Source organism: Mycteria americana, chromosome 19 (genome assembly GCF_035582795.1).
Source record: "Mycteria americana isolate JAX WOST 10 ecotype Jacksonville Zoo and Gardens chromosome 19, USCA_MyAme_1.0, whole genome shotgun sequence".
In the NCBI taxonomy this organism is placed as follows: Eukaryota; Metazoa; Chordata; class Aves; order Ciconiiformes; family Ciconiidae; genus Mycteria; species Mycteria americana.
The window spans coordinates 5210430-5238373 of NC_134383.1; the positions used below are offsets into that span (position 1 = coordinate 5210430).

Here is a 27944-nt window from a genome sequence, read left to right on the forward strand (position 1 = left end):
CTGTTCTCAGTTTTAAACAAACTGTATTTAAATTTGTTAAATAAAATTATGGTTTCTAAGAGCTAGAATACCCCGCAACTGCATTATCAGAGACAGTGCACATGTCTGGTGTTTCTCTCATAGCCTGAATCCTCTGGTTACCAGAACAGAAAGCAGGTGCTGAGCAACTTCTCGGAAATTCTGAACAGATTCGCAGCTTGAATTTGATCTCTTCCTCTCCCTAAAGAGATGTCAGCTCCTCAGTGACTGTGGAGCTGGTGAGTTAAAAAACCATGTTTTCCTAAACCCTGGGTTTCTGTTTTGAGGGACAAAAAGAAAAAAGACAACAGGACCCAAGATCCCAAGATTTCACAGCATGTTTAACTAGGAAGTACAGATGTGCTCTCCCATTTGCAACTATGTATGCAACCCCTTTACTTCTTCCCCAACCAAGATCTGATCTCTGCTCATTTTACAAGGGGGAATTTCATCTTCAGGTGCTTCACAGTGAGAGCAGGGGTGGAGGGATGACTGGAAGTCTAACTTGTCCTTTTCTCCTCCTGCACCTCCTCCTTGGAAGTTCTCATTCCTGCCTGGCCTGAAGCATAATGATATATTTGATAGAGGACAAAACGCATTTCACTTTTTAAAACTTCTTTTTTCCTTTTTGAGAGAGACACAACCTCCATAGTAAAACTTAGTGGAAAAAGAGCTCAAATTAAAGTCATTTGACAACCAACTTGGCTTCCAACAAGTGAACAAGTAATGGCCTCTTTGCAGAGCGAGTTGCTAAATTCTGCCTGGAAGCCCAACAAAATGGTTTTCCACACCTGGTTACTCACACGTTCACCAACTATTTTCTCCCTATCTAATTATAAAAACAAGGAAGCCAGTAATAACACATTTTTAAAGTCACTGGAGAACTGAGCTCAGCTTTCAGTTCAGATGGCTTCAGTTCTTTCTCTCTCTCTCTCCTGCCTCCAGCACCTTTTTACTCCCCCACATTCACCAGATGGTCCATAACATCATGCGCAGCCATCCAAGCTGTGGGTCCTCAGTAGTGCACGGAGATGAGCTTCCGCATCCATCTATGAAACAATGGACTCTGGTTCCTTCAGGGACCATTCTCTCTTCTGAACTTACTGCCAAAGAGCAAATCCTTTACCTGGGTCTAGTGGAAATTAACATGCCCAAGTGCCTGGGCCATCGTGTCCCCAGACATGCAACCAGGAATATTCGAGATGAACCAAACATGGGAAAGAAGCTCTCATCAGTCCACGTACTGGGTCCTTCCTAAATAAGGTATGTCGACAGATTGTATTATCCGTCCTGCAGTGCGTTCTTCAAAAATGACAATCTGCATAAGAGAGGGATATATAAAGTTCCTCCATACAAAGGCTGAGTTACTTTAAATATTTTTAGGAGGAGAAGGCATACGATCACAGCAGGGGAAGGAAGCATCATTTAAAGAGATCAATCAATATGAGTCTGAACAGTAACTGTGATTCTTCTTCAGCACCACATGATGCAGAAAATGAACCAGCATCAAATCAGGTTTGTCTTGATTTTGAACTTGATACAGTGCTTTGAAGTTTAGCTGCCATCCTCATCATGTCTTAATAGTTGTCAGAGCCATAGTCAGCTTTAGAGCAGCACCTTCCCTAATTTTCACAGATCTTAGGAGGTAACAGTCTCCTTCCTCTCTATTGAGCTGGTTTTCAGCTAGAGATAGGTAATTAATATACTGTATATGTTTAGCTCTTCAGGACATGACTCAAAGCAGGATCTTTAATAATACAAACAAGCAAAGAGAAATCCCACCAAAGCCTCTCACCTCATTGCTCCCTTTCCATAACCAGGGGCCAGGAAGGTAGAGTGTTTCCTGAGGTCCAATTTTCCAGTAGCGGCCCAGGTTCTGACCATTGACAAACACAACTCCCTTTTCCCAGCCCTAGAATCAAGACAGTACACAGAATTACTGATGCAGCTGTATTGCCTAGTTAGCATCCCCACAGGAAACTAAGTCTACTTTCACACTTGCATTCTTTCAGGCCACTTTCTGCAGGTTTTCTGCTTGCTTTCCCTGTGCAACTCCCTGAAGCCATGAACATTTAAGTAAGCCCTGTTGAACAGGAGTTATCCTTAATGTACTAATTAAAAGGATAAAGCTTTCAAAAATGTGCAATTCATGCTTGTACAGGAAACTTCATCCTTTTGAACAGATGTATCTTTATTTCTTCCCAAGCATAGAGTATCTCCCCTCACCTATTTCCCAGGTGACAGAAATACTGTATTGCTACTGACTAGCATAATTTACAACAAAGCATAAATGGAAAAGTGAGCAGTACAATAATGATTGGCATGAACCCTGGCTCTAAGGTAGCGAAATCGGAGGAGGAAGTTTAATAATACTTAATATCTCATCTTAAGTTCTGTGCAAGAGCAGCAGTCTTCTGCAGAAGGAAGATGTGAACGCTAACTCTCATGCCATGTCTACAAAGAAGTGACTCTTTCCGTATCACGTTGAGGAGGTAGGGATAAAACTAGTACCTCCTTTATTTTTTGTGCCCATTACTCCTCTGCAACTAGAAAAGAAATAGCATTTTTATGTCAATAAAAAAGACTAACTGTTCATTAGCAGCTCTGCAGAGTCAGTATTGCACATGTTTTCTCATCAGGACCACTACAGACTGAGCAGAATTACCTGCCAGCTTGAGAAGACTTCTTTCTCCAAGATCAGAGGAAGACTACAAAACTACAGGCAGAGCTCAGGCAGAGCTATTACACAAGCTTTTTAAAAATCTTGATCAAGAAAAAATAGAGGGGGAAGAAAAACAGGACTTGCCTGTAGCTTCAAGAAAGTGTCCTGTGGCTGATGCTCTATCCACAGCCTTCCACGAAAAAAAGCCGGACCGACAAAGTAATCTGGGACCGCGCTCCATCCAGCAATATGTCGCAAGCTGTAAGAGAATGACCAAAGACAGCAGGGAAGCACCAGGCAGCACTGAGAGACACAACACTGGTCTCAAAATCATTTCAAACTGCTGCTTACAACGGTGGATGGATGTTGTTTCAACAAGGTTGCTATTTCCTTGCATGCCTGAAATGTCAAGCAGTTGCCTTCTAGTGGTAAGGCCTAAAGGTAATATTCTTCATGCTGCATAGGGATGAAGTGTTTATCTCCTGTAAACATTCAAGGCAAGCACCTAGCTGATCCCTCCACTTAAGATAAGTGTACTGGTGGTACATGTCTCAGTTTTCATTATCCTATGCTTGCCACATCACTGATAGGCCAATTTCTGGTACAAGGAAAGGATATATGGGGCTATCACCATCTCTAATGCTTTACAGCAACATAAAAATCTCCGCTTCATGTTGGCTGCTGAAGTACCCATCCTCCTCCAGATATGACAGTGCCATGGTGCAAGTTTTAAATGCATGTGGCTTGCACGGGCTAAAGGAAAACCTGCAGAATTCACAGGATTCAAAACAGACATTCCTGCCCATATACCTATCGAGGAACATGAACACATCCTTGCAAGTTTGCAGTAATCAGGGGCAATCTGCTATTATTTCTTACCTGTGGCAACAATTTGGGAGCAGGGGACAAACAGAAGAGAAAATAAGGAGTGTAGAGTCCCACAGAAGCCTTGAGCTTCTGTCAGAACATGTTCCTTCCAACCCTTACAGACTGCATCTCTTGGATTCAGGGAAGTTATTGATCCAGCGCAGCTTGACTGCTACTGAATTATTCAACTAAAAGCCTACGCCAATTCCTTTCACAATACCATGCGCTCCGTCCTCCTACGCAGTAACTGTAAGCTGATTGTGTTTCATTGCTACTAGTCAATTGCCAGTAACTGACTGTAGTGTTGACTAATCTTGCTTTTGTTTGGGCATGGCAGTTCACTTGCTTTAATGTTCCTCACTGGAAATATTCTTCTAAAACCATGCAGTCAAAGGTTATGCAAGTTACCCCATCAATAAGAATCCTTCAGGCAGCCCCCCAGCACCTGTTAAGATTGTCCTTAGAAATTTCAAAAGGTAGACTTTTTTCTTTTAAAAACCATTTCAGTTTAACATGGCCTCTCTCTCCTTCCTACACAAAATGCGGGAGCTGTGATATCTTGGGGGATGCACATGTGTTACTTTCTGGTATTAACAACATAACTGAAAACAGTCTCTCTGGATCGTGGCCAGAGTCCATAGGGCATCTGTTGCCTTAAACGTTTGCTAAGGTTTTCAGTATCTACTAACAGAGGCTCCTTGACTTACCCCTGCTAGATTTCTTTTTCAGTCTTTCTTGAATTAAAGCAAAATAACTTAAAAGAGAGGAAGCCATCTGGACTCGTTAATGTACTATTAGTAGCTTCCTAGAATTAATCCGTCCCTTGCGAGTTTGAATTACTAAATATATCAGCCATATTGCTAATTTCAAGAAAGACACAAACTTCTCCAACATGTGGGTGTGTTGCGACCCACCCCTTTGGGTAAGCCATGCTTTTACCTACCCGATCTAACCCTGCTGTACAGGCTGTGAGGAAGTCTTTAAATCCTCCACAGTGGGAATATATTTCACCCCTAAACAATGGTATGGATAAAGTGGCACCATTTTCTGCACTATTTTGGACAAAGGTATCAGCAAGGAACTTACCGGTGCAAAAATCCACCTACCTACTTTTACCTTGTGTTGCCTTTCTGATACATTTAACTGCTAGCTATTAGATTTTGTACTGCTGGTAAACAGTTGCTTTCAAATGAGGAAGAAAATATTTTTAAATCCCACAAACCTTTTCATGAAGCCAGGTTTCATCTCCAAACTGTAAATCTTGAAGTTCCTCAAGGGGGTTTTATTCAAGAAGACATCACCAATTAAGCCTGCAAGAGCAATGGGGGTAATGAAGAGTTGAAAAACAGCTAAAGCTGATAGATCTTCCTATTTGAATGCGAGGAACAGCAGGAGATGGAAAGCAGCCACATTCTGCAATGGAATTAGAGTCCATATGGTTCCATTGCTCATCCAGATTGAGTGGGGAGCATTACTACACTTTGGCCTCCCCACTCTCCCCTTTGCTTCAACTCACCAGGCCATTAAACACCCTCCAAGCAGAAAACATTGTTGGCACACGCAGCAGATGGGGTTTTGTTGTTATTGTTGTTTTTTAGTTAGCTGTCCACATATAGATTTTTTTAAAGCAGTTCTTCAGTTACTTCTCTAATAGGCACAGCAAAATATAACATGGGCAAGCACTAATGTCCAGTGCTGATCCAGTGCTTTTCATCCAAGGATCTTAAGACACCTTATAAGTAATTTACATTTAGCACTCTCCTGTTAGATAAAGTTATTCTCCATGTAGCAGGCAAAGCCTGGGTCCTAATCCAGCCTCCTAATTACAGGACAGCAGTTGAGACTGCCTAAGCAGCAATGAGGCTTTATGCACCTCTTCTGCAGTAAAATAAAATTAGTACAGTCACGTGCCTAACTCCATTAGCCTATTTTGTATAGTTTTTGCATACACTTCCCACTAAAACAGAATCCTGGGGTTTTGACCTCTTCCAGCTCCACAATTGTGTGTGACAGACTTGAACATTTTAGTAAATTCTGCTCAACAGGATGCAATTCATTCCTTCTGATATTGTGTGAGTTTTTAAATGTTGTGATCCTCCAATATCAAACCCCCAGGTGAAAACAGATTAAAAAAGGTATTTTCCTTCTCTCCCTGTGAAGTAACATGCTCACAGAGCAAGAGAAAGGGTACCCTAACATGACCTAGCAAATCTAGAGCAGAAAAAGATTCATTGATGGCCTTGCGTTTAGTTGTACCCCTACAAAATAAGAAGCCTTAATGCAAGCCATCAGGCAGCCGCTACTTTTCATCTATGATCACTCCAGACAGGGGGTGATGAACTGTGTTTTTTAACAAGTTCCCTCCATCATACCGTTTCCCACTGACTCCCAGATGGTAGTCTTGGCTAGCACTACGATAGCTGTATTGGGTCTTCAGTCTGGTTCTGTGTAAAGCACACAAGAAAGACAGTTCTATAGTGTTTAAACTCAGCGAACTATCTAGGACAATTTGAGAACAAAGAACTTAACTCACCTTTCCTCTGTTCATTCAATGCCAGGCCATAATTGACACGACCGCGGTTCTCTACCAAGAGTCTTAGCTGCCTGAATCCCTGTAAAAGAAAAAAAAAACAACAAAATAAACAAAAGGAAGAGCATCAGCTCGACCGGTGTGCAGCATGTGCTGTATCAGCCATAATGCTTGGTTAACAGAGGTCAGTAGAGGTGTTTAAGAGGGGAGGTGGCACCAATACCTTTGGCAGTTGCAATTTATCTGTTTACTTTAAAGTTCTGGATTACGTGACAGAACAGCATCCTCATATCTTTCAGCTACTGCAAATAGTTATGCCACTGAGGAACTCTCAGCCTTTTCATAAAAGTTGTCTTTTTTTCTGTTGAATTTTTAAGTACCATTTTGCTATCACCCACAGAGCCAGAAATGGAGTTTGACATAGTACAGGCTTATGTCATATAGCTCTCCCGCAAGTCATAAGAACAACTAGTATATCCACCCACTCACCTACTCCTAGGAGCCATGCACAGCTCTGTTGACATGCATTCAATCAATAAACTCGTCTTACTGCTAACTTCTGCCAGGGTACAACTACTTTCAGAGCTAAAGAGACACATTGCCCCTCATTTCATTTGAGACCCAAAAGGTGCAAAAGCCCCCAAGCCCCCTTAAAACCTGCTTTGTGCTAAGGAAGATGAAGCCTACACGGACTTCATCTGCACGAACGTACCCGTACTCAATGTCTACAGTTTGTGGGCGGGGCAGGAAGGCTGGCAAATTTTGTGCAAGCACTACAATGACTTGAATTTTCTCCATGGAAAAGTATTCAAAAACCACTTCTCAATCACAAATAGTAACTTGGCAGTGAAATCACACTGTATTTCACTAGTGGAATAGTGTCTAATTAGGGTGTGACAACCATTCCCTGTGTCAGGCTACCGTACCAGCTAGTTAAATGGATTAAGTGGGAGGTCCCTTCTTGAGAGCTACGCCTCTTTAGTGGTCTTGGTTCTGTTATCCACATACTATTGCTGTGAGCAATCTCCAATTAGTTACCTGTCCTTCAGGAAGGGAGAGCTCCACTGTGTTGTAGTCCAGCTCACCAACATACATGGTGTTAACAAACACCTGCAGAACAGAGCACAAGAGAGGAGAGCAACTTCTCATCAATTATACTATAATCATGTGTTGCATAGGTTACTGAAGCTGTATTTGCAGAGGAAATTGTCTCTACTTGAAACTAGAACTCAGCGTCCGTAACTGTGTCGCTGATTCAGTCTAGGTGGGAAAAAAAATCACAACATTTCTCAGAACATTCAATGTTCTGAGGTTTAAAGATATTATAAGTTTTAGTAGACTGGAACCTCAAGCTGATTGACAAATAATAAGGGTTGGGGTTTAGCTGAGAACTGAAAAGAGCGAGTCACACATGTCATCTAAAACTTCACATTTTCCTTCATGGTTGACCCATTTCCTGCCTAGCTGCCAAGACCAAAGCATTTACATCTGACTGAAGTTAGTCACAGTTGCCCTCTGCTCCTTACCTGTGCTCGGTCACGGACATGATCCCTTGAATGGAGATGTCCACCGCCAAATATGACAGTCTCGTAGAGCACATATCCATACGACTGCCCACTGCTATCATTTAGATGCAGATTCTCCATGTTAATAGGAAACTCTGACTTAATGGGCTGCAAAGGAGAAACAAATTTAATGGCAGAAGTGGCCTCCCAGCATTGACAGGCCACATAGAGGCAATTCATTTAAGATAGGTGTTCTACTCTGCCACAGGTTACATTTACCCTGTAAGCCTCCAGAGGTCTGTTCCAACCTGAATTACCTTATGACTCTATGAAAGCTACAGCAATGAAGACAAGGTACCAGAAAAGGGAGCCAAGGACTTGCAAAACTGGAATTCCAAGAGAACAGAAGTAGCAGTAAAAAAGGTGAGATAAAAGATTTGCCTCCTTTGCATATCCTTGACAAAACATTCCACAACCTTATCCTCATGGGATACAAGCCAGTGAGCTAATTGCCTTTTCCAGCTAAGAAGCGATGCCTTTTAGTACTGAGATGCATTAAAATTGGTAGTACTACCTGTAGAAGAGATGGTAACACATCCCAGAGAGAGATATATTGATGCAACAGGATTGCACCGTATGATGCTTTGCTTTCAATCATGGGAGGGAGAGGAAGAGGCTGGCCTGTGATGCAAAAAGAAAGATGGAACAACTATTTCAGATGCAAAAAGCCAACACAGATTTAAGGCCCCTCCAGACCTCCTTTGGTCCTCCCTCCCATCTTTTGGAAAAAGCACCCAGCCAGTCAACCAACCAGCATCACAGGGCTCCAGCAGAAGGGCCAGTTTAAACAAGTCTCTGATTTAACACTGTAGGTAAACAGTATTTTGGTTCTTGGATTCATAATTACCAATTATCATGCTGAAGAGTTGTCGGAGCTTGAAAAATTTGGATGTATAGTCTCCAGCCTCTGTCAGCACAGCATCGTAATCTGAAAAAGAAGCACATATGTTTTAAAAAACATACAGCAGCTCTGGGACAGCCTTCATGTACGCTGTCATCAAAGAAGTAAAAGCCCAAGACACAATTTTCTTGGCACTGTCTATATTATGGCAACCTGTACACTTTTATCTGTGTGAATGTAGCTAGACAAGCATAGAGTTGCTTAATTTGGACAAGAGCCACTCACTGAGGAGCAACATACTTATAGAGATCTAATTTGCATATATCCAGAATTTCACACAGGATAAAGTCAACAATTAACGATTTTAACAAAGGGCTGTTGGGATGAAAAGAGCTTTATGGTACAATGTGACTTGGTAAAATTAAAAAACAGAACTGTATCTTGGATCACCATCTTTCCCTAGAAAGAAGACCCAGCATAGAGATAACATGAAGCAAAGTCATCATCTGCAACTTCTATTCCCAGTTCAGAATGAGGGGATCCTCCACACCCTGGAATGGGTCTGGAAATCAGAAACACTAATGTAAGCCCCCATTTAGACAGGCATTTGCTTCTGAGCTATGTTCCAACTCGTCTCTCCATGACAAAGTGGTTGTACTGATCATTTCTCAATGCTTCTGTCAACTGTAACTAGCCCAAAGGGTAGTCTGAGCTGCACTCTCACAGTAGGTGCATGGGCAAGGCAGTGAAAGAAAACTCACCATAACTGGTAACATCTGACTTGTATTCATCAGCCTCCAAAGCACCATTCATGAAGCCAAAGTTGGTGCCTCCGTGAAACATGTAGAGATTGATGGACGCTCCTAATTTGAGGATGCTTGCTACAGTATTCACCATTTCTGTAAAGGAAGGGCAGTGCCAGGAAGGCCACAGACCAAGAAGCTAGGCTAACACTCTTCCAGTAACTCAAAGTAGACACAAACATTCTGGTCCTTGTCAGTCAGTCACGCCTGTGTAATTACAGTGATTTGTATTGTGATTTGTATTTTGCCCTCAGTAAGGGCAGCATGTCTACTGACATATCGGGAGATATTAATACATTCAAATATACCTCTCCTAAAGGTGAAAAAGGATAAAGCTCATGTACTTGAGCAGGAGTTTTGCTTTTAAGCAGAAGAGTTGTAAGGACTACTCAGTCAGACTCCTAAACTCAACACACCAATGACCCAATTACAAAGACAATTGCAGGAGGATGAGCGAGTCATTAAAACAGTCTGATATAGCTCTGTTTTCACTGTACTTTAGATGCCCTGGAGGTTCTGGGGTTGTTGATTTTTTTTTTTTTAGTACTTGTCTTCCTTCCTAATGAGCTTTTAAACTAGAAAAAGCCTGATACTTTTCAGAAGGTGCTATACTTGCAAGAGGCTTAAGTTCACCATATTCCCACAAAAGGTAAAATAATCCTCTCTTAATGAGGAGTGTTTATTCACTATACAAGCAATGTTGTTATGATGGAGGTTTCATAAAACTTGTGACATTTTTACAAAATACAGATAAAGTCTTCACAGGATTTAGATTAGCTCAGGAGGTGAAAGAGACAATTTAAATCACTGGGCTGCATTTTTAAAATCAACAGAGAGTAGCACAAGGCCTTAGGACACACTGACACTAACATCTTAAGATGTTTGGCACTCTGCACACCCCATAGAGTCCCTCTTTGAGGAATAAGAAGAAAAATATGATTTTTTTAGAAAAGATCTGATGTTTACTAACACTACTAAAGAAAATCCAAGGCACAGCAATGTGACCCACTCACTGAGGGATGATTCATTTACAAAGACTCACACAAAGCAGAGGTTAGAGCAGGACAGAAAATTTGAAGAAGTTGTATGTCATTTTCCTGTGACTGTTTGCAGAGCAATAAACTCCCCTATCTACAAGAACAGTAGCTGGTGCTCACCGTCTGCATCAAAGACATAGTGAGGGCCTCCCCAGTTATCAAACCATCCGGTCCAATACTCCATGACCATCTTTGGCTGATCTCTCTGTATCAAAACAAAAACAAAGAGTTAAAATGGAGACAGCTCAGTCTTGCACTCATCCCTGTTTTCTAGAGAAGCATTGTTCAAATGCAGTTTGGCAACATGGTTTACAAGAGTGTTTTCTTCTCAAGTTGGCATAGAAAGAAGCAGCTAAGGAGTTCCGAACAAGTAAGGAACAAGATGCTGTGGGCCAGCAACGCTCAGAACAGGCAGGCAAAGCAGAGAAGTTCTCTGCTAGGCACAAAGCAAAAACCACGGCACACACAACCAGGTGATACCAAAGAGCTCTGGATATTGTTTGGTAGAGCTGTAGCAAAAAGACAAACCAACTGTCTCTGTTTAGCTTCTGCTAGAAATACACATTTATAAATGTCTGCTTATCAGCTACGCCACTGCCAGCTGAGAGTTTGCAGGTGCACTGCAGCCAATGCTTGCCAAGGTAGGAACAGCAGACCTTAGCGGCTTAATGCCTTTTTAATGCCGCATATGGTGTTGGCAGGTAAGAATTAGCCTTTGCAGGAATTAGGTCTTCATTAAAAAGGCTCTGCACACAGAGCAACAGCTTCCCATTTGTCACTGCTTGCCAGCTCCCTTAGCTCCTGTAGAATTCCATCCGGCCCCATCACACTGGACAGGACAACATGTGCTCAGCCTGGCTGGCACTCCCTGCTCATGGTATTTATTCCTAGTCAAGGCAATTTTGCCCTTTATTTTATAAGGGCTTTATCTGATGCCACATGAAATGGCCAAGGTAAGTGGCATTAAAGAAACTCATGTTTCATTAGGAAAAAACAACTGCAGGTGCCTGTAATAATCTAATTGTTCCAGGTTCAGTCCAGCTCTTGGAAATATGTTTAATCAATCCATCCCCAGTAAACTAGTCAAAGAAGGAGTTTTATCACCCTCTGGAATAAGAGACCATAACAAGGAAAAGATAACATAGCTTCATAATCCTTACAAATTTGAATGACAGGCTTCCTATCTTGTAATTAGTAAGTGTGGCAAAGGAGGAGCTGCTTTTATTGGGCCATGTTGCATTTGTGTATTCAGTTGGTGGGGAAGCTGCCACCTTCTGTTCATTTGCAGGGTTTGGTGAATTTTGTAAGACCTAAAGAAAGCGAAAGTACATGCAGTAGACCCTCTTTCGCCCATACAGGAAAAGAAAACAAATTAAAGTGGTAGGATTCAATGTTCAGCAAGCCAGCAGCAAGGTTTCCTTTCACAGTCCAGGCAAAAGCCAAGGGAGGAGATCAGAAGAGAATCGATCACGGCCAGGGGCAGATGTCAGTTGTTCACATCTTTCCAGGCTGACATTTGGAGCAAGCAGAGCAACAGGGCAAGAAGAGGACAGAGGATGCAAAGAGAGAGAGAACCTGTCACTAAAAAGCAAAATTGGTTATTTGCTCACTACTCCCCCATCACACAGTCAAGATACTTTTCACATCAAGTGCTCATTAGGCAATTCCCTACCCCTGATTCCTATCTTGGACAGCACAGGGGGTTAAAGATGGTGAAGCGATATACTAAATATACTAAGGGTCTGGAGAACAAGTCTTATGAGGAGCGGCTGAGGGAACTGGGATTGTTTAGTCTGGAGAAGTGGAGGCTGAGGGGAGACCTTATCGCTCTGTACAACTGCCTGAAAGGAGGTTGTAGTGAGGTGGGGGTCAGTCTCTTCTCCCAGGTAACTAGCGATAGGACGAGAGAAGATGGCCTCAAGTTGTGTCAGGAGAGGTTTAGATTGGATATTAGGAAAAATTTCTTTACTGAAAGGGTTGTCAAGCATTGGAACAGGATGCCCAGGGTAGTAGTAGAGTCACCATCCCTGGAGGTATTTAAAAAACCTGTAGACGTGGCACTTCGGGACATGGTTTAGTAGGCATGGAGGTGTTGGGCTGACAGTTAGACTAGATGATCTTAGAGGTCTTTTCCAACCTTAATGATTCTATGATTCCATGATTTGAATGCTTTTCTGCAGTAAGCACTGTTAAATGCCAGGTAGGTTGGGCTGCTGAGAAGGCAGGAAGAGCTTGGGACTGCGCTGTGTGGAAGGTGTTTTTTGAAGGTACTGTGAAAGTGTATCTGAAATCAAAGTGTTTCTCTGATCAGTTCTGCTGCAGGTCCTAGCAGAAATAGGACCAAATGCCTAGTGGAGCCAATACGCTCTTCTGCACAGCATGCCATTAATACAACTTTACATATCTACACTGAATATGAGGTGTTGGAGATGACTGAAACACCCATCACAGTGTACCCTGAAAGAACTGCAGTAGACCAACACCCAGCATTTGAAGACTAGAGTTTTCAAACATGCTCTTGATGGCATCCACAGCATCAGGGTAAAAGAGTTTGGGAAAAAGACGACTGAACTTCAAGAAAGAGGTCTGACAATTGCAAAGTAGGATGCTAGTGGGTATCAACACTTGAAAGTGTGAAGAAATCTAACCCCTAATACCTAAACACAGGCCACAGGGCACAGCTGAATGGAAAGCCTTTAAGAAGGTGCTGGATAACAGCATACTTAAAACCTTCACTTTCCAGAGAAATTATCGTAAGTGTTTTCACTGATTCCAGAAGGATTTGGCCTAATGAGAAGGAAGCCCAAACATTTGTTCATAAAAAAAAACCCCAAACCAACACACAAAACCAAAACAAGACTATCAGTGCTTCATTTCTAATGCTGTCCTAGAAAATCTAGGTGAACAAAGTTGTTCTGCATCTTACCTGTACTGTGTCCAGGTATTTCAGTAGCCCAGGTTCCAGTTTCTGAAAGTTAACAGTGGCCAATGCTATTGGGAAAAGAAAAAGTTTGTATTAATTTAGTCATGTACAAAATGCCTAGGGGACCATCTCTTTAGGCATCAGCCCAGCAACATGCTGGAACATCTTCTGAACCACCAATACAACCTCCTCGGAAATTTCCCATCAAAGTCTTCACTTAGTATGCAGAATCTAACTGGACCGCAGCACACAGTGGAATACTTGCAGGCCATCTTTTTAGCTTTAACGTTCAGAGATACTAGAAAGAGAGAGCATCAGAGCAGTTCATGGGGTGTCACAAGCTTTAATTAGAGGCTGTAAAGCACTTGGAGATCCTCAGATAAAAGGCACCACATAAAAGCAAACTTATTATTAGAAAGTCATATCTGGATGCCACACTGATCTCCCAGGCTTTAGCTGCAGGAATCGCTACCCAGGCAATATCTTACAGCTTGTCATGTCTGTGGGGGTGGGTGAGAGAAACCACAGTACAAGTGAACCAGATAGAAATTGTAATTGGAAGACTTATCTGTGCTTCTGCCCTGTGCAGCATGGGGGAACTGGCAACTAGTTTGTGTGTGCTGCATGTATAGCAAAAGTCGCTGCATGATCTTCAAGCACTGGAGTGGGAAGACCTGTCTGCAGGGGCTGATGCATTAGAAGATGCTAATCTGGTATCAGTGTCCCAGCCCCTGGTACACCTTTGAACCATTTTCATACTTTTCTAGCCCTTGGTCACACTGATGATATTTCTCCCAAGAAACTTTGAAAATGCAGGAGCAATGGTATGATTTTGTATTAGAAACTGGCTTAGAAGAGAGCTGGTATCAAATCCAGCCCCAGTTGTGTCAGACACAGCACTTCAAACAGAATACTTACAGAAGCAAAAGCTCACTTCTCACTATTTATACCTGGATTTTAATAGGCTGACCTATGTAGTGTGCTGAGCTAAAGAATTTAGCCCAGGCAAACATGGTGGGAGAACAAAATCAAACATGGATTTAGCACTGATGTAATACATTAGTTGGCAATCCTGAAGGCGAACATGCCCAATTCTGCTCTTCATGCAGATTAACAACACACCATTGAAAATGGCGTAAAGGTGTGGAGAACCAGTTCCCAAAGCCTTATTCATCCTTTCCACAGCAGGTTGTTTTCACATACACACAGCTTTCCACCATGGTGCTTTAGCCGTGGCCTGGAGGGGAGCCAGAGGTTTTATTTTGTCACCCGTCAGCTCCCAGAAGGGAGGCTGTACCAGGCCAGATTGGAGCCACCTGGTTTGGGATTCTTGCCACTGACCGTGCCCGTGAAGGAAGGAGGATTGCAGGAGCTGCTCAGGTACTCTGAGACTGACTGAGATTTTTTCCCTACAGCATGGGACATCCCACTATACCTATGAGCACGAAGGGGACCCACAACAACAAAAGCTTTCCTCCTCATCCCCTGAAAATGTGCTGCCACTACTGAACAAGGGCTACAATGCTGTAGTCTCAGGTCCTTCTACAACAGACAGTTTTCTCTGCAGAGCACCAGACTGACGACTCCTGGCATTAACAGGAACCTACAAATGCTTCTTGGAAAGAAATCGGTACACCAGTGATGAACAGAACAAACAAAATGACAGAATCACTGCATTAGTTTTTGACCCCAGTATGGAGTCTTCTATTTTCTTAATGCATTTCTACAGTGGATTTTGTTCTCTCTCCTTTAGCGCTTTCATAACCACCTTGCTGCTATACCACTTTGAGCCCTAGTTATTCCACGCATCTGATTACTTGACATGTTGACTCTAATGAGCAGATTGTTATGACATCTGAGACGCAAATTGGTATCAAAGAGCTCTCAGCATGCAACATGCTGGAAAAGACAACTCCAAACAAGAACGAGCTCTGAGGCAGTAAACATTCTCACAGAAGATGGTGAGGGCTAGACAGGGATTTCCACACCAGCCCTTCTGCATGTCAGTTCGCTGGCAGGGAGAGACTGACTCTATGTGGTCAAGGCTGGAAACTGCTGTGCTCCAAAAAAATACAATTGAGAAGAGCACCGTATTGGTGAAGACCCATGGACTTCAGAGTTATTTAATTTGTCTCTCTCATACTTTCAAATAAAAATAAGAGGAGGAAAAAGAGGAGGGAAAAGTCTTGTCTTTTAATCATCTTCATGCCTGAGATTAGAAAATTAGCAGTATTTATGACTGAGTGATGACAGGAGCACTCAAAGACTGCACCCTGCAAACACTTCATTCAGGGAAGCAATTACTACTCTGGCAGGCAACTGGCAGAAACACAGGAGAGATCACAGGCCAATCTCAGCTGAACTGGATCTGAAATCTGAAAATCAGTATTGCACTATGCCCCAAACAGTCGGATTTAGGGCATGGTGAAACTCAAACAGCTATACCTCCATTTCTTCACAGTGAAAAGCAGGAGGGGTGCTAAGCAGCATTTTTAAACACTTAATAGAATTACACTTTTTAAAAGGGAAAGGGAAAATGGACATCCTTTCGCATTATGCACATCTGATACCCTCCTTTACCTACCTACCAAAGGCTGCACGCCCCAGAGCAAGCTCGCTGAGAAGACAGGGCTGCCCCGCAAACTACTGCTAAACATACAGAATGTTAGATTTCAGAATCTAGGTTTTGATGGACTTTTTTCTTCTCTCTTTAATTGCAAAGCAGGTATCTTAAGAATAAGTTATTACTATTAGTAACTGCTGAGGTACTTGTTTAATATATATTCAAATAAAGCAATAAGAAGTCGTATTTTCAACCTTGTAATCTGGTGGAAACAACATCAAGAAATTCTAGGTGCTGCCATCTCTTGACTAACCTCATTGGGAAGTACAGATGCCCAATACTAGACAGAAGGCAGCAAGGTATTTAGTCTGCACATGCTTAATGTCCTTGGGAGCAGAGAGGCTGCCTCCCCATGGAGCAATCCTGCTATCACTGTGTTACACCTTACGTTGAAAAAAAACACTCTAAGCCTTTCTGGGAAGGGATTCTGTGTGTACACCATCCAGCTAAGGGCATCCCTGCTCTGTGGCTGAAGCTCCTACCGCAAACAGAATACAGTTAATGGGTGCAGCTTAGCAAATGAAGCCTACTGCTCTCATTCAAAGGCTATGTTTCATCGGCTGCCGCAGACAAAGAACACAATCTTACCTTGCTCTCCTACGAGCACATACCTCCTTCCACTAAGCCAAGTGACAGCCCGTTCTTGTTGTCTGAGGTCATTAACAATTCCACAATCCCTCTGTTTAACAGGGCCTAAATTAAAAAGGGGAAAAGCCATTGTGTTAACAGCCTGAGTTTAGCATTTGACAGGATATTAAAGCATTAAAGTACATTATTACCTTCTCTTGGGATAGCTTGAAACTGGTAGTGGCTTGGTAAGAAATATTATTCCTGTGACATCTCCCATTCCTCCTGAAGCTTCCCTGCCTACTTTTTCCAGCTTAAAGACAACTGAAAAAATCTTGTTTTGTTTTAGAAACCTGGATCGGTTTCTCACTGAGGCATCAAACTTCAGGATTTTATCTTCTTCTTCTGAGATCAGTTTAATAAATAGCTTCACTGCTTTCCATCAAAAGAGGGCTTCAGGTGGAAGAAGAAAAAGAAAAGCAGCTCACCCTTCCTGACTAACAATGGAAGCTGAAAGGAGAAAATAGCTGGTTTGCCAGCGAATGCCATCACAGGACAGCTCAGGTACCTATGTTCTTGAATAGTCAAGTCTGAATGAATTTACTGGTTCTTCAATATCACAGCACTGTATGAAATAGCCCTCTAAGGTTTTTAAAATTCATATGCACACACAAGGTTCTTCCCATTAGGATTTTTCTCTTACAGATATTTTTTTACAGAACAGTGGCTGATGTTTGAAGGAGAGGTAAGGAAATCCTAGCTGCAAATTAACCCCTCTTTTCACTGTACCTGCATTGAAACTGAAGGAGTGACTTCCAAGGAGCTTTGAAAACAAGCCTTCGGTGTCTTAATTCTAAGTTACTAACTGTAAAATGGTGATAAAGACACATCAGCTCACACAGGAGTTACCCATGTCATGTGCACCAACTAGTTAATGTCTGCTGTGTATTTAAAGGAATCTTTGCATATTGCACACAGAGTAGACTTAAGCATCCCACACAGTCTACATTAGAGAAGCATTACAACACAAGAGTTTAAAGACAAACCCAATTCAGAGTTAAGATAACCTGGTTAGTTTATCAACCTATCATCACTAAATTGATACCTGAACAGATGCTGGTATCTGCCAAACTCAGCTATTGAGGGAACTGGAATTTCTAACAAATTTTATTAAGATAATTCTTTGAGCACCGCATTAACACTTAGTTTCTTCCCTTCCTTTTGAATATAAGTGCAAAATGGAGAAACGGCAGAGAGCTGCCACCCATTGAAATGCATTACAGGATTTCAGGGTGCAGCAGAGAAACCAGGAATAGAAACAGCGTCTGAGGCAGACACAGGTGTGTGCTCAGCTAATCCCAGCTCATGTACTGTATGGGGAGGGAGATGTCAACACACCCTTTCATGGCCTAGACGTTTTGGAAGGCAAAGGCACTGCACCCAAAAGAGTGAGATAAGGACAGGGATTTCAGGTTTTGTGTGAGTTGTGGGGGTTTTTTAATGGGTATATTAATTCCAGAAAGACTGCAACATTGTCATATAGGCTAGATACAGACGTGAATTAATCAACTTGCCACATTCAAAGCTCAAGGCCCAAACCAGAACAAAGACTAGGAGCTCCACCTCACGTTAGATCCCACTCCAACCAAAAGGGAAGCCCTGCAAATCTTGCTTTCCCACATTTTTGTCTTTGACCACTATAATATATTTCTTCAGATGCAAGTTGCACACGATACCAGAATATGACGAAACAGCACTGCAAAAATACACCCACAGGCCTGGTAAGGAAACATTATCTGTTCTGACAAGTCTGTGAAACATCACAAGCTCTTTCATCACTGAGATATGGAAAAGCAAGCACCGAGTCGGCACGCTGTTCAGACACAACAGAGTCTCTATGCCCCATTTGTTTAGGGCTCTGAAAGCCATTTGCTTATATGCTTGCCACTGGTGGGACATAGGGAGGGAAACTACGTAGATATAACAGACAATTTTGACATTATCAGTTCAGATTGGCAATTAGCTCTTTAACTGGTTTGTATGTACACTTCATATTTAACCTTCTAAGCAATGTTAAATCACTCCACGAGATGGAGTTAGTGCAGGAGCAGGCACCACTCTAAACAGATTAGGACTCGGGCCACACGATTTATTTGGTTGAAGAGCCTCTGTATACCTTGAGCAATGGGACAACCTGAGCCAGAGCTAACCTCAGGATGCTCAGGCCGAAGCTGGGGTACCCAAAGGGCGTCAGAATGATCTGATAAAGCTGTAGCAGAAGAGCAGGGAACATACAATTTATAGCACATACACACCACTGGATGGGTAACCTCTCTCACATGCAGCAACACTTTTAAGCATTCAGTGAGAAGAAATTAAGCAATGAACCTCGTAAGACATACTGCAGATCCTGTTAACTGTCCACCTTGCAATTGTACTGGGGGCAAATGAACAGGTTAGCCTCATGTTAGATCCACCAGGATAACCTGGCCTCCTTGGGCACTGGCCAACTCTACCATTCAGTTCAGAGGCAGGAGCCAGAGCACAGTCTAATCTCTGTTTGACAAGGGTAAGGGAGGCATTAGGCAAATTAACCAGCCTGATGCTGAGCTCCAGATTACACAAGTTTAGGAGTGTGCTGGTAGCTTGTTCACATAAACCTTCCTCCCAGGGAAGTCAACAGAGACAAAGAGAAACCTTTCTCTGATGTCGTCTAAAAGAAGCAAAACAGGACCAGCAGGAGACAGCTTCTTCAAGGCCAGCTATGTTTTACAGATACTCCCTCATTTCCCTATCACCCTGTTCTCTGGAAGACATAAGAACACAGGCTTATCAATATTGAGAGGGTCATATGCCATCTCTTCCACTCCAGAGAGAAACATCAAGGGAAATGCAGCTGGATTATGCACTGATGCTTTCAAGGGTTTCTGAAGCCACGCTAAAAAGTTATTCAGAAAAAAGAAAATACTATAAGGAAGGTGGTTTATGAGAGAGATTCACCACAGAAACAAGTAAATGTGCCAACATTACCATTTTAACATAGGTCATGTAGTTTGGGTCTTTGGCGTAGGAACCATATTCATTCTCCACTTGCACTGCAATGATGGGGCCTCCTTTCTTGTACTGTTGGGAACAAAAGGGAGAAGTTGTTCACCATGATTTCTAATCAGAGGGACTCAAATCACAGTGGCACTGGCCTGCAGGAAAGACGCACAAGTCTCAGATGGACTCAGCTCCACCCTCTCATCCTCCCAAAGTCTATGCATAACAAAACGGCTAGATCTGGAGAGCTGACACGGACAACTCCAGTCCATACTGGTTCCTAAAGTGCAGCTGGTAGATTTGTTATTGCTTCAACCTGCTGCCATTACACACAGCTCACACTCATCTGGGCAGACAGTCCCCACTTGTGGACAGAGAGGGTAATGGATTGTACTTGCCTGAAGAGGGACTACAATAGGCATTAGATGATCAAAATAGGCATCCACAGCTTCTGTGAAGCCCTTGTACGTTGTCCTCAGTTGCATCTCTGGGTCTTGCAGCAGCCAACTATGAAAAAAGCAGCAAACAGAATCTATTAGTCTCCTGTCCAGTCAAGGCTGCCAGAGGTAACACCACCCACCGACATCAAGTCACATCTGGGGAGGAACCATTGATCCTTCTATGTCACTTGGCTAAGCCTGCAGTGCAGGTATGGACAACATCGTGAGTCAGTGAATGACACCCTGTGAGGCTATCTACCACTCACACTTTTAAATGAGTCCAGACTGCAATTGCCAAGCTGTTCTCCTTCTTTTTGTTCTGTATTTTGGGCCTAAGCTCATTTCATTAACTTTCCCAATAAGATTTCAAGGGCTAAACTTACCACTCTAAAGGTTACTCTGGAATTACCTGCATCCCCAAGAGCACTCTACAACCAAGTGCTCCCTCATAAAACCCCAATCATTGCTCAAAACAAAGCTTCCGGTAATTGTTCCCATGGTTTCTACCGCTAATTTACAAGACTTAGTTCGCTGGTTTGGGGTTAACACAGAAAAGGGCAATTTGTTTAAGAGCAGAACAATGTACTGCTATAACAATTTAAGCAGAGTGAGCTTGCACCTTCCTTGTCTCTGCAAAAGGAGGCATTAACTAATAGTGCTTCCAGAGGTCTGAAAGAATCAACTCCTGTATGCTATATACAGCTTGGTGGGCTTACAAAATCATCCCCTCCTTATCTGTAAAATGAGAACAGTACTGTTGCTCTTTATCAGAATCTTTTATCTGTCCAATAAAAAAATATGTGGGTGATGTGGGAACAACTGACCATATATGCCCTTCTCATAATCCCATGTAGAACTAGCTACTGCCTCTGCTCACAAGTAGCCATGGTCTCGTGAGCGAGTCCCTGACACACCTTCCCAGTTCTGCACCTGAGCTCGCTGATGCCAAAGGCAGGGCATTCTGAAAAATGAAAAGATTAAAAGAAATAATCCCCAAATTTTGTCAAGTGTCTCCACTGAGGTTCATGCTCTGTGAAGGTAAGGAAAACAAGTGGTACGTAACCTGGCACTGGTTCCACTGGGATCTAGTAACCAGGCAAGTCTCAAGGCTGACGTATTCAACTCTGCTCTCAATGCCTCTTACCAACAAGCTGTGTGCTTTAGGAGAAAATGCAGTAGGAGTTTGGAAAAGTTATGGGTCTTTATTACTGCCACCCATATAGTACTTATGTTCTAGTAGGACTTTTAAAATGGACCCGAGATGAAGCAAATTCTTACATCAAGCTGCAAATACTACTATTCATATTATACAGACAGTCAAGTTGCAACAGCAATAGAAGATGGGTTTCCCCAATTCTGTTTTCTTGCTGTAACCATTATGCCATAACACAACTATTATTTTAAAGAATAACTGCTCATAAAAGATTCTGGTTCCAGGCTTACTGTCTGTGCTGCTTAGGAGAGCTCAACAACATAATGGGTCTTCACCTGCTTTGGGGACACAGGAAATAAATATTTCCATCTAACAGCCAGCCATTCTGAATCTCTGAAGGAGGCTCAACTGTATGATCAGCGGTTTTGGGGTTTTTTCCCACAGTCCCAAACGCTTGCCTCAACTGAACTACTTACACACTTACCTGGGCAGACCACCAAGGTCCCATTCAGAGCAGATATAAGGTCCGGGACGCAGAATCACCCACAGTCCATTTTTAGCTGCCAGTGAAAGGAAGGCCCTAGAGATCCAGACAGCGTAATTATTGTCTGACTGGAGAATCCCTACTCCATGCACTCCTAATACATCAAACACATGAAATTTAGGTACCAGAAGCAGAAGAGAATTGCTTGATGAAGCAACTATACTGGATTGGTACTAAACCTGTAAGTTCCCAGAACTCCAGAAAGCAGGGGAAAGAATGAGAGTCTCCATTGCCTGATCAAGGTACAGGCTTTGCTTCAGAAGCTGGAAATGGCATCTTCATCCAGAACCGACACGCGCACCCTCCCCTCAAAACAGGAGTATTTAATAATAGAGTTGTCTGTACCACATACTCTAGATCCAGATTTCGACTGAAGTCAAACTTCCCTCTTTCTTGTTCATGAAGGTTCCACGGCACGTACCTGAAATGCAGAAGAAGGGCAGTGGAGGTGAAGGGCTGAAAAGGGCACTGCATTTGTGAAGCACAGAAAAAAACTATGCACTCCCTTTTTTAGTCAGTAACAGATCCAGAGATTACTGCATGTACACATTACAAGTGTCTATTTACATGTTATTTGTGCCTTTCTTTCACTTTTCTGACAAGTCCGTACTTTGTTGCACTCTTTTCCTGTACTCTGCAATATCTGAGTTTCTCAAGATCATCAAATGTGGTCTCTCTCTAGGTGTATCTTTCATTCTCCAAACCAGAGCAATTTAGAAGTCACAGCCATGCTGAATGGCCATTTCAGAGCCTGACCCTTCCTCATCGGGTCAGCATTAAGAAGGCACTTTCCCAGTACGTCTGATAGACATCTGTTCCAGTTGGTATTTGAAGATACTGCAGTGTGTGAAGGTTATAGAAACCTGAGTCCCCACTACTCTTCTGTGTCTTTTCTCGTAATAACAAGTACAGAAAGACATTGTTATGGCCCACTGGAATTAATTAGAAAATCCCCCCAACTACTATGGAAGAGGGGAGAGGCTGCAAGGTACGTGTGACAGAGCCTAGGGAGCGAGGACACTTACGTCGTGAGTGTGTTTAAGCCACACGCTTTCATCTTAAGCATGCGGTCTTCCCAGTATTCCCTGGGGACTCGGAAATAGTGCATTGAACCTCCAAATATGCGGAAAGGCATGCCTTCCAGGAGGAACTGCGAGTTTTCTGTCTGCAAGCCTAGGGTCCTCCCCCATAACCGCAAAGGGATTAGCTCACTCCAGTTAAACCTAGAAGAGAAAGAGAGACATATGAGCATTCAGTCTCTAGTAAAGAAATCTGTGCTTATCGTAAAGAAATCTGTCCCCCTAAAGAGAGGCTGCTCATTTCACCCTACCTGGCAGGATCAGCTCTGACCTTCCTACTTCTTAAGTAAACTATGCCCTTTGTCATATAAAGCATATAGATTTTTCAGAAGACTATAAAACAGATGAAAGATCTGCCCAAGATGTGTATTTAATATTCATTTCACTAGTAGCTTCCATCCTGAATGTCCCAAGCCACTCTGCCATACTCAACAACTGAAATGTAGCACTACTCAGGCAGGGATCATAAAACTAACTTGCTGAAAATACAAGATGGGCAAGTTTTCACTCCGTACTCACAAACACTTTCATAACTTATGAAATGTAAGATCTCCCTGTTTTGCAGTAGGATGACATACGCTGGCTGATTTCCAGATCCTCGCTCCAGCTGCGGCTGCATTTCAGTATTGCTACCCTGAAATGTCTTGTGATCTCTGATACCTTCCAACTCAATGCATGGAAAAAATAAAGAACCCTCAGCTGTTCACTGTGAACAGAGAAACTTTTCCTTAGTTTAAAGAAAACTCCTGGACTACATTCAATCACTCAGGAAAGATGAAGTCTGCTGTCATCACAAACTTACCTCTACCTGCATTACTGCTTAGATTAATTCCTTCGTATATTATTTACCAAAAGAACCGGAGCAAAGGAGATACCAGGTTCCAAAGCACTTACCAGTTTCAATACTCATGCCATCACAGCTCCATTCGGGTCGGTTCCTGCATGCAAGAAACTACCTCCTATTGCCTTACACGGCTCCCTAGTTCATTTCGGCTGAACCAAGAAAACATTTTATCAACTAGTCCAGATCCAAAGCAGTTACACTGCCTCCATCAGACCATCCCAGTTCCACAACTCTGAATACACAAAAGAGTTAGACAATAGCAGCTTGTTCCTCTGAAATGTTATCACAGCCAGATGTGAGGGATGAATTCCCGTCTCAAGAAAGCAAGAGTGACCCACACATTTGAGAGAAATGTCACATTTGGAGAAGAGGGAAATACCTAACTAAGCCTCCAGCTGTTTTCTAGACTACACGTAGAGCGGGTATTAGCAGAGGGTGAGGACTTCTCAGAACTCACAGCTTACAGGGATTGCTAACCAGGAGCCTGCAGCAATTACCTGTCCTCCGACACAAGACAAGGAGACTACAAAGGAACTAAATCTAAGACTTCCAGGACACTGCACGGGCTGGCTGACAAGCACAGAGGGTACCTGTGTAGCACAGCATTCTCACAGGGCTCTGAAACAACCGGCAGCAGGCACGGATAATACCTGGAAAATGAAGTCTAGATTAGATATTCACTGCCTTCAGTCAATGAGCACTCACGTGCATTTACTGTCAAACCATTTACAAAAAATAGTGCTGAGCAAGGAGATAGTAACGTATCCCATTCAGAAGGTGGTGCAGCAATAGCAGAGCCTTTATGAAGAGGCTCTGTAGGAGAGCCTACACTCTGTAGGAGTGCAGCTCAAAGTAGGAGAAATAAGCACAAAATACCTAAATGCCATATTTAAAGGGTGACTGCCTGAATAGGAATAGGATCAAAAATGCTCATCTACACAAGAAACTAGGTACAGCCAGAGAATGATGATGTGAGGCTAGGAAATAGCGGCATTGCTCCCAAGGAATTACTGTGAATTTTCCCAGCAGGGGAGGTGGTTCTCAATCCACACACAGGATATCCTATGCCTACCTGCCCCTCTATTCTGCTAAAACTACATCTCGCACAGATTGCAACTTTTGCAAATCAGATCCTGAAACTGCAGCTATACCTGCTTCTATTGCTTGGTGGCAAGCCTGAGGCGGAAAGCTCAAAGGGGCCTGGAGACACAAAACTCCAATTTTTAAAGATCAGGTTGGAAAATACCTGAGTTTCCAATTTGTTTCTGAGCTAGGTAAAGCCCTAAATTGCCCCTGCACACAACAGTACTGCTAGCTGCCACTGGTGCCAGCATGAAGGCTGTACTCAGGAAGCATACACAGCCAGATAAAAATAAACAAATCGCTTAAGCTTATCTTCTTAATCCTGGGCATAACTTAGTTGGCAAGTTTCCATCAAGTTTCCTACCTTAAAACTCCCTGGCTCCAGTGTTTTTTCTCACCAAGAAGGACTGGTAGGAAGCTCCCAATATTTTCAACAGATTATCCTGGATATCCTGAAACCCACATCTCTCATTGGGATCTGTTCAAGTGGCTTCTCCTGAAAAAAACTTCCGTGACTCAGCAGAGCTTCATCCTGTTACCCTGAGCTGGATTTCCACAGCTCAAAGCCCACCTGGGCTCCGTGCTACCTCTCGGGAGCAATGTATAGCTCGCAGTAGATTTTTTTCTCACTTCTATAATGACAGCACAGGTTGCAAAGAATCTTTTTTTGTCTTTGCTAAAGGTTACTGGCCTACTTTGTCCCTCTGTAGCCATTTCCTCCCTGCTTCAGGCAAGACTCGTTTTTTGCAGAAAAATAGCATTAGATTACCAAGTTCCCCCAGAACAAAAGCTTCGAAATTGGGTTGGACAGGCTAGTCTTAACGAAACGATCTGTCTTTATAAGACATAAGTTGAAGCGCAAAACACTCCAAACGGAATAGGGAAGTTGCAGTTAACTGCTAAACCAGACAGCTACGCCAAGGCATTCATGCCTGTAAAACAAAACCCAGCTGAAGTCCTCTCTGCATGAGATAAGAGATTTAGCTTTGGTATAGGCCTACCACATACCCAGAACCGTTCAGAGAAAAAGCTAACAGAAAAGAAAAAGAAGGTCAAAACAGGGGAAGAAGCGTGGAGACCATTAGCTTGCTTTGCTGATACCAAGGGACGCGCTTCAGAGGACAAGGGACTTTACAGTTAATCCCTAAGCTCTTCTTAGACCTGCCTCAGAGGGCTTTGCCATTTATTCTGGGCTTCCTCTGGCCAGAGGAAAGTGAAAGCTTTGAGTTGCCTCCACTCATGACTCGCTGTCTTGTGGCAACCGAGGTCCTGTGTCGGTCAGACAGGCCCCAGGTGCACATTCAACATGGCTGGGATAATGATCACTGCATTTTCTAGTACGGTTTATTCTCGGGTGACCTGGGCCATGGAGAAAAACACGGTGTACCAATGGATACAGTGTTTTACAGACACACTCTTACAGGAGACAGACTTCTGTGCTTTTATCAGGTATCAGTTTGCAATAATCCTCTGCTGAGAACCTATGTGGCATAAACCCAAGACCAGCTATAAAAGAATTTTGTTTCTAATTAAGCAAAGATTTATCAAGGCTTTTCTATAGCTTTGAGGATCAAGTAACTTCCTACTACAAATGTAAGAACCCGTTATAAAATATCCAAGTTATAAAAAAAGATCTGAGTGGTAATAAATAACTACATTTTCCCTTGCCTGAATATTATCTCCAGCACTTTGCTGTCAGGGACTGAAGAGCTTCTGTCACTTGGCATGGAGAAGCTACTGTGCGGACATGCACCTCGACACGCTCGTCCAGGAAAGAGCATCGCCCCCAAAATGAACGTGATTTAAACCACATGGGATTCACGCTAGAACCTCGAATAACCTCGTTACTATAGATGGGCCACAGAGGAATGGATATTGGCCTGGGGCGTACAAACGGGACCAGAAGAAGAAAGTTAAAGCTGTTCTGAAAGGAGAGGCAGGCACCACCGCACGCTGCAGCCCAGGTCTCGGGGTACCACGCCGCTCGGTCCGTGCTGCTACTGACAACACAGGGACACAGAAAAACCAGACCCAGAACACGCTGGAGAGAGAGGGAAACAAAGCTCTGGTGCGAGCGCACTGGAGACACCCGCGGCACCTTCTGCGATGGGTTAGATCTGGCAGAGCGATTGATTTGCAAACGTGCATCATCCATCAGAGCTGCGATGATGTAAAGCCTTACGAGAGCCAAGGTCAGCAGGGATAGCATTAGCCTAACGTAGAATCTGATTTATAGCGCTGGCAATTGGTCTTTCCTTACCCATTACTTTTTATGATAGACAAGAAGTTGTGTATATTACACGTAACGTTTATTTAAAGCTTTTAAATCATTTCTGCAGGAGGCAGCATTACTCTCTCCAGTCCTTCCCACGCTCCCGTCCTGCTGGAGGAATGCTCTCCGTCAGTGGCTGGTGGGGAGCCGTGCGCTTTCCTTCCCTATGCATTCTGATAAGAAAAGATGTTTGGACTGTATCGAGCCTGGGTCGCCGTTAGTGAGTTTTCCAGGCAGCGAGCAGGAAGCGCGGAGTCAATTACCGTTTCCCCCGTAAAAGGCGGCACCCGTTTCCATTCGAGCGCAGTTGCTCTCAACAGCAAACACAAGTCACGGCGGCAGGCCTGCGCTCAGGAGCGCTGCGGGGCAGCGGCGGCCGCGCAAGCCCGCTGCCCGCCCCGGGGAGCCCGCACGCCGCCCCGGTGTCCGTCCGTCCGTCCGTCCCCCCACCACCACCGGGGCGCGACCCCCGGCACCCCCGCGGCGCGGCGGGGGCGTGCCGGCTCTCACCTGCGCAGCAGCAGCCACAGCACAAGGATGAGGAACGCGACGCCCCCGAGGCGGCGCTGCCGCCGCCCGCCGCACGGCCACATGGCGGCCGCCCGCCGCGGCCCCGGCCCCGGCCCCGGCCCCGGCCCCGGCCCGCCGGCACCGCCGCCGCCGCCGCGCCCCCCGCCGCCTTGGGCCGCTCCGCCCGCCGCTCGCCCGCCATTGGCCGCCCACCGCCGCGCTCCGCCCTCTCCCCCCCGTCGGCGCCTCCGATTGGCCGCCGCCCGCCCGCCCGCAGGGTGGGGCGAGGGCGCGCGGCGCTGCGCACTGGCGGCGCTCGTGCCAGTCATGAGGCGGCGGGGCCGGCCGGGCCCGCCCGGCAGCAGGTACGGGGGCGGCGCGGGCCCCGCGGACACCCCCCGGCGGCGGAGCGGCCCCGTGCCCGGCCGCGGGCAGCGCGGAGACCCCTTCCCCGCCGCCGGGCGGCCGTTACCGCCGTCTCGCTGAGGTAACGGCCTGGCGCGGCAGCCCTCACCGCCGCGGGCCTGTCCCCTCAGGGCGC

General features: G+C 44.2%; 1 protein-coding gene across 2 annotated transcripts; it reads right to left on the minus strand.

Moving 5' to 3' along the window:
• Window positions 1–27523, minus strand: LOC142418786 (beta-galactosidase-1-like protein 2). Of its 2 annotated transcripts, XM_075521141.1 has the most exons (19): window positions 27404–27523; window positions 22641–22838; window positions 21968–22036; window positions 21556–21651; window positions 19877–19985; window positions 19467–19559; window positions 16481–16562; window positions 13250–13314; window positions 10444–10528; window positions 9245–9382; window positions 8490–8570; window positions 8157–8263; window positions 7604–7750; window positions 7116–7187; window positions 6081–6159; window positions 4770–4857; window positions 2825–2939; window positions 1814–1930; window positions 1–1336 (listed from the first exon to the last, which is right to left on the minus strand). In XM_075521141.1, the coding sequence occupies exons 1-19, from the start codon at window positions 27484–27486 to the stop codon at window positions 1250–1252; spliced, it is 1911 nt and encodes a 636-aa protein (XP_075377256.1). In that variant the 5' UTR covers window positions 27487–27523; the 3' UTR covers window positions 1–1249. The 2 variants fall into 2 exon arrangements, with proteins under 2 accessions (XP_075377256.1, XP_075377258.1); XM_075521143.1 differs by lacking the exon at window positions 21556–21651.
• Window positions 27524–27944: the final 421 nt, after the last annotated feature.

Coding starts and splice junctions, on each gene's coding strand:
- LOC142418786 (XM_075521141.1), bottom strand. CDS start 27,486: ATGTGGCCGTGCGGCGGGCGGCGGCAGCGCCGCCTCGGGGGCGTCGCG. Junction 21,652..21,967: donor AGTCGAAATCTGGATCTAGA/GTATGTGGTACA, acceptor CTGGATCTCTAG/GGCCTTCCTTTCACTGGCAG. Junction 19,560..19,876: donor CTATTGTAGTCCCTCTTCAG/GCAAGTACAATC, acceptor TGTTCCCAACAG/TACAAGAAAGGAGGCCCCAT.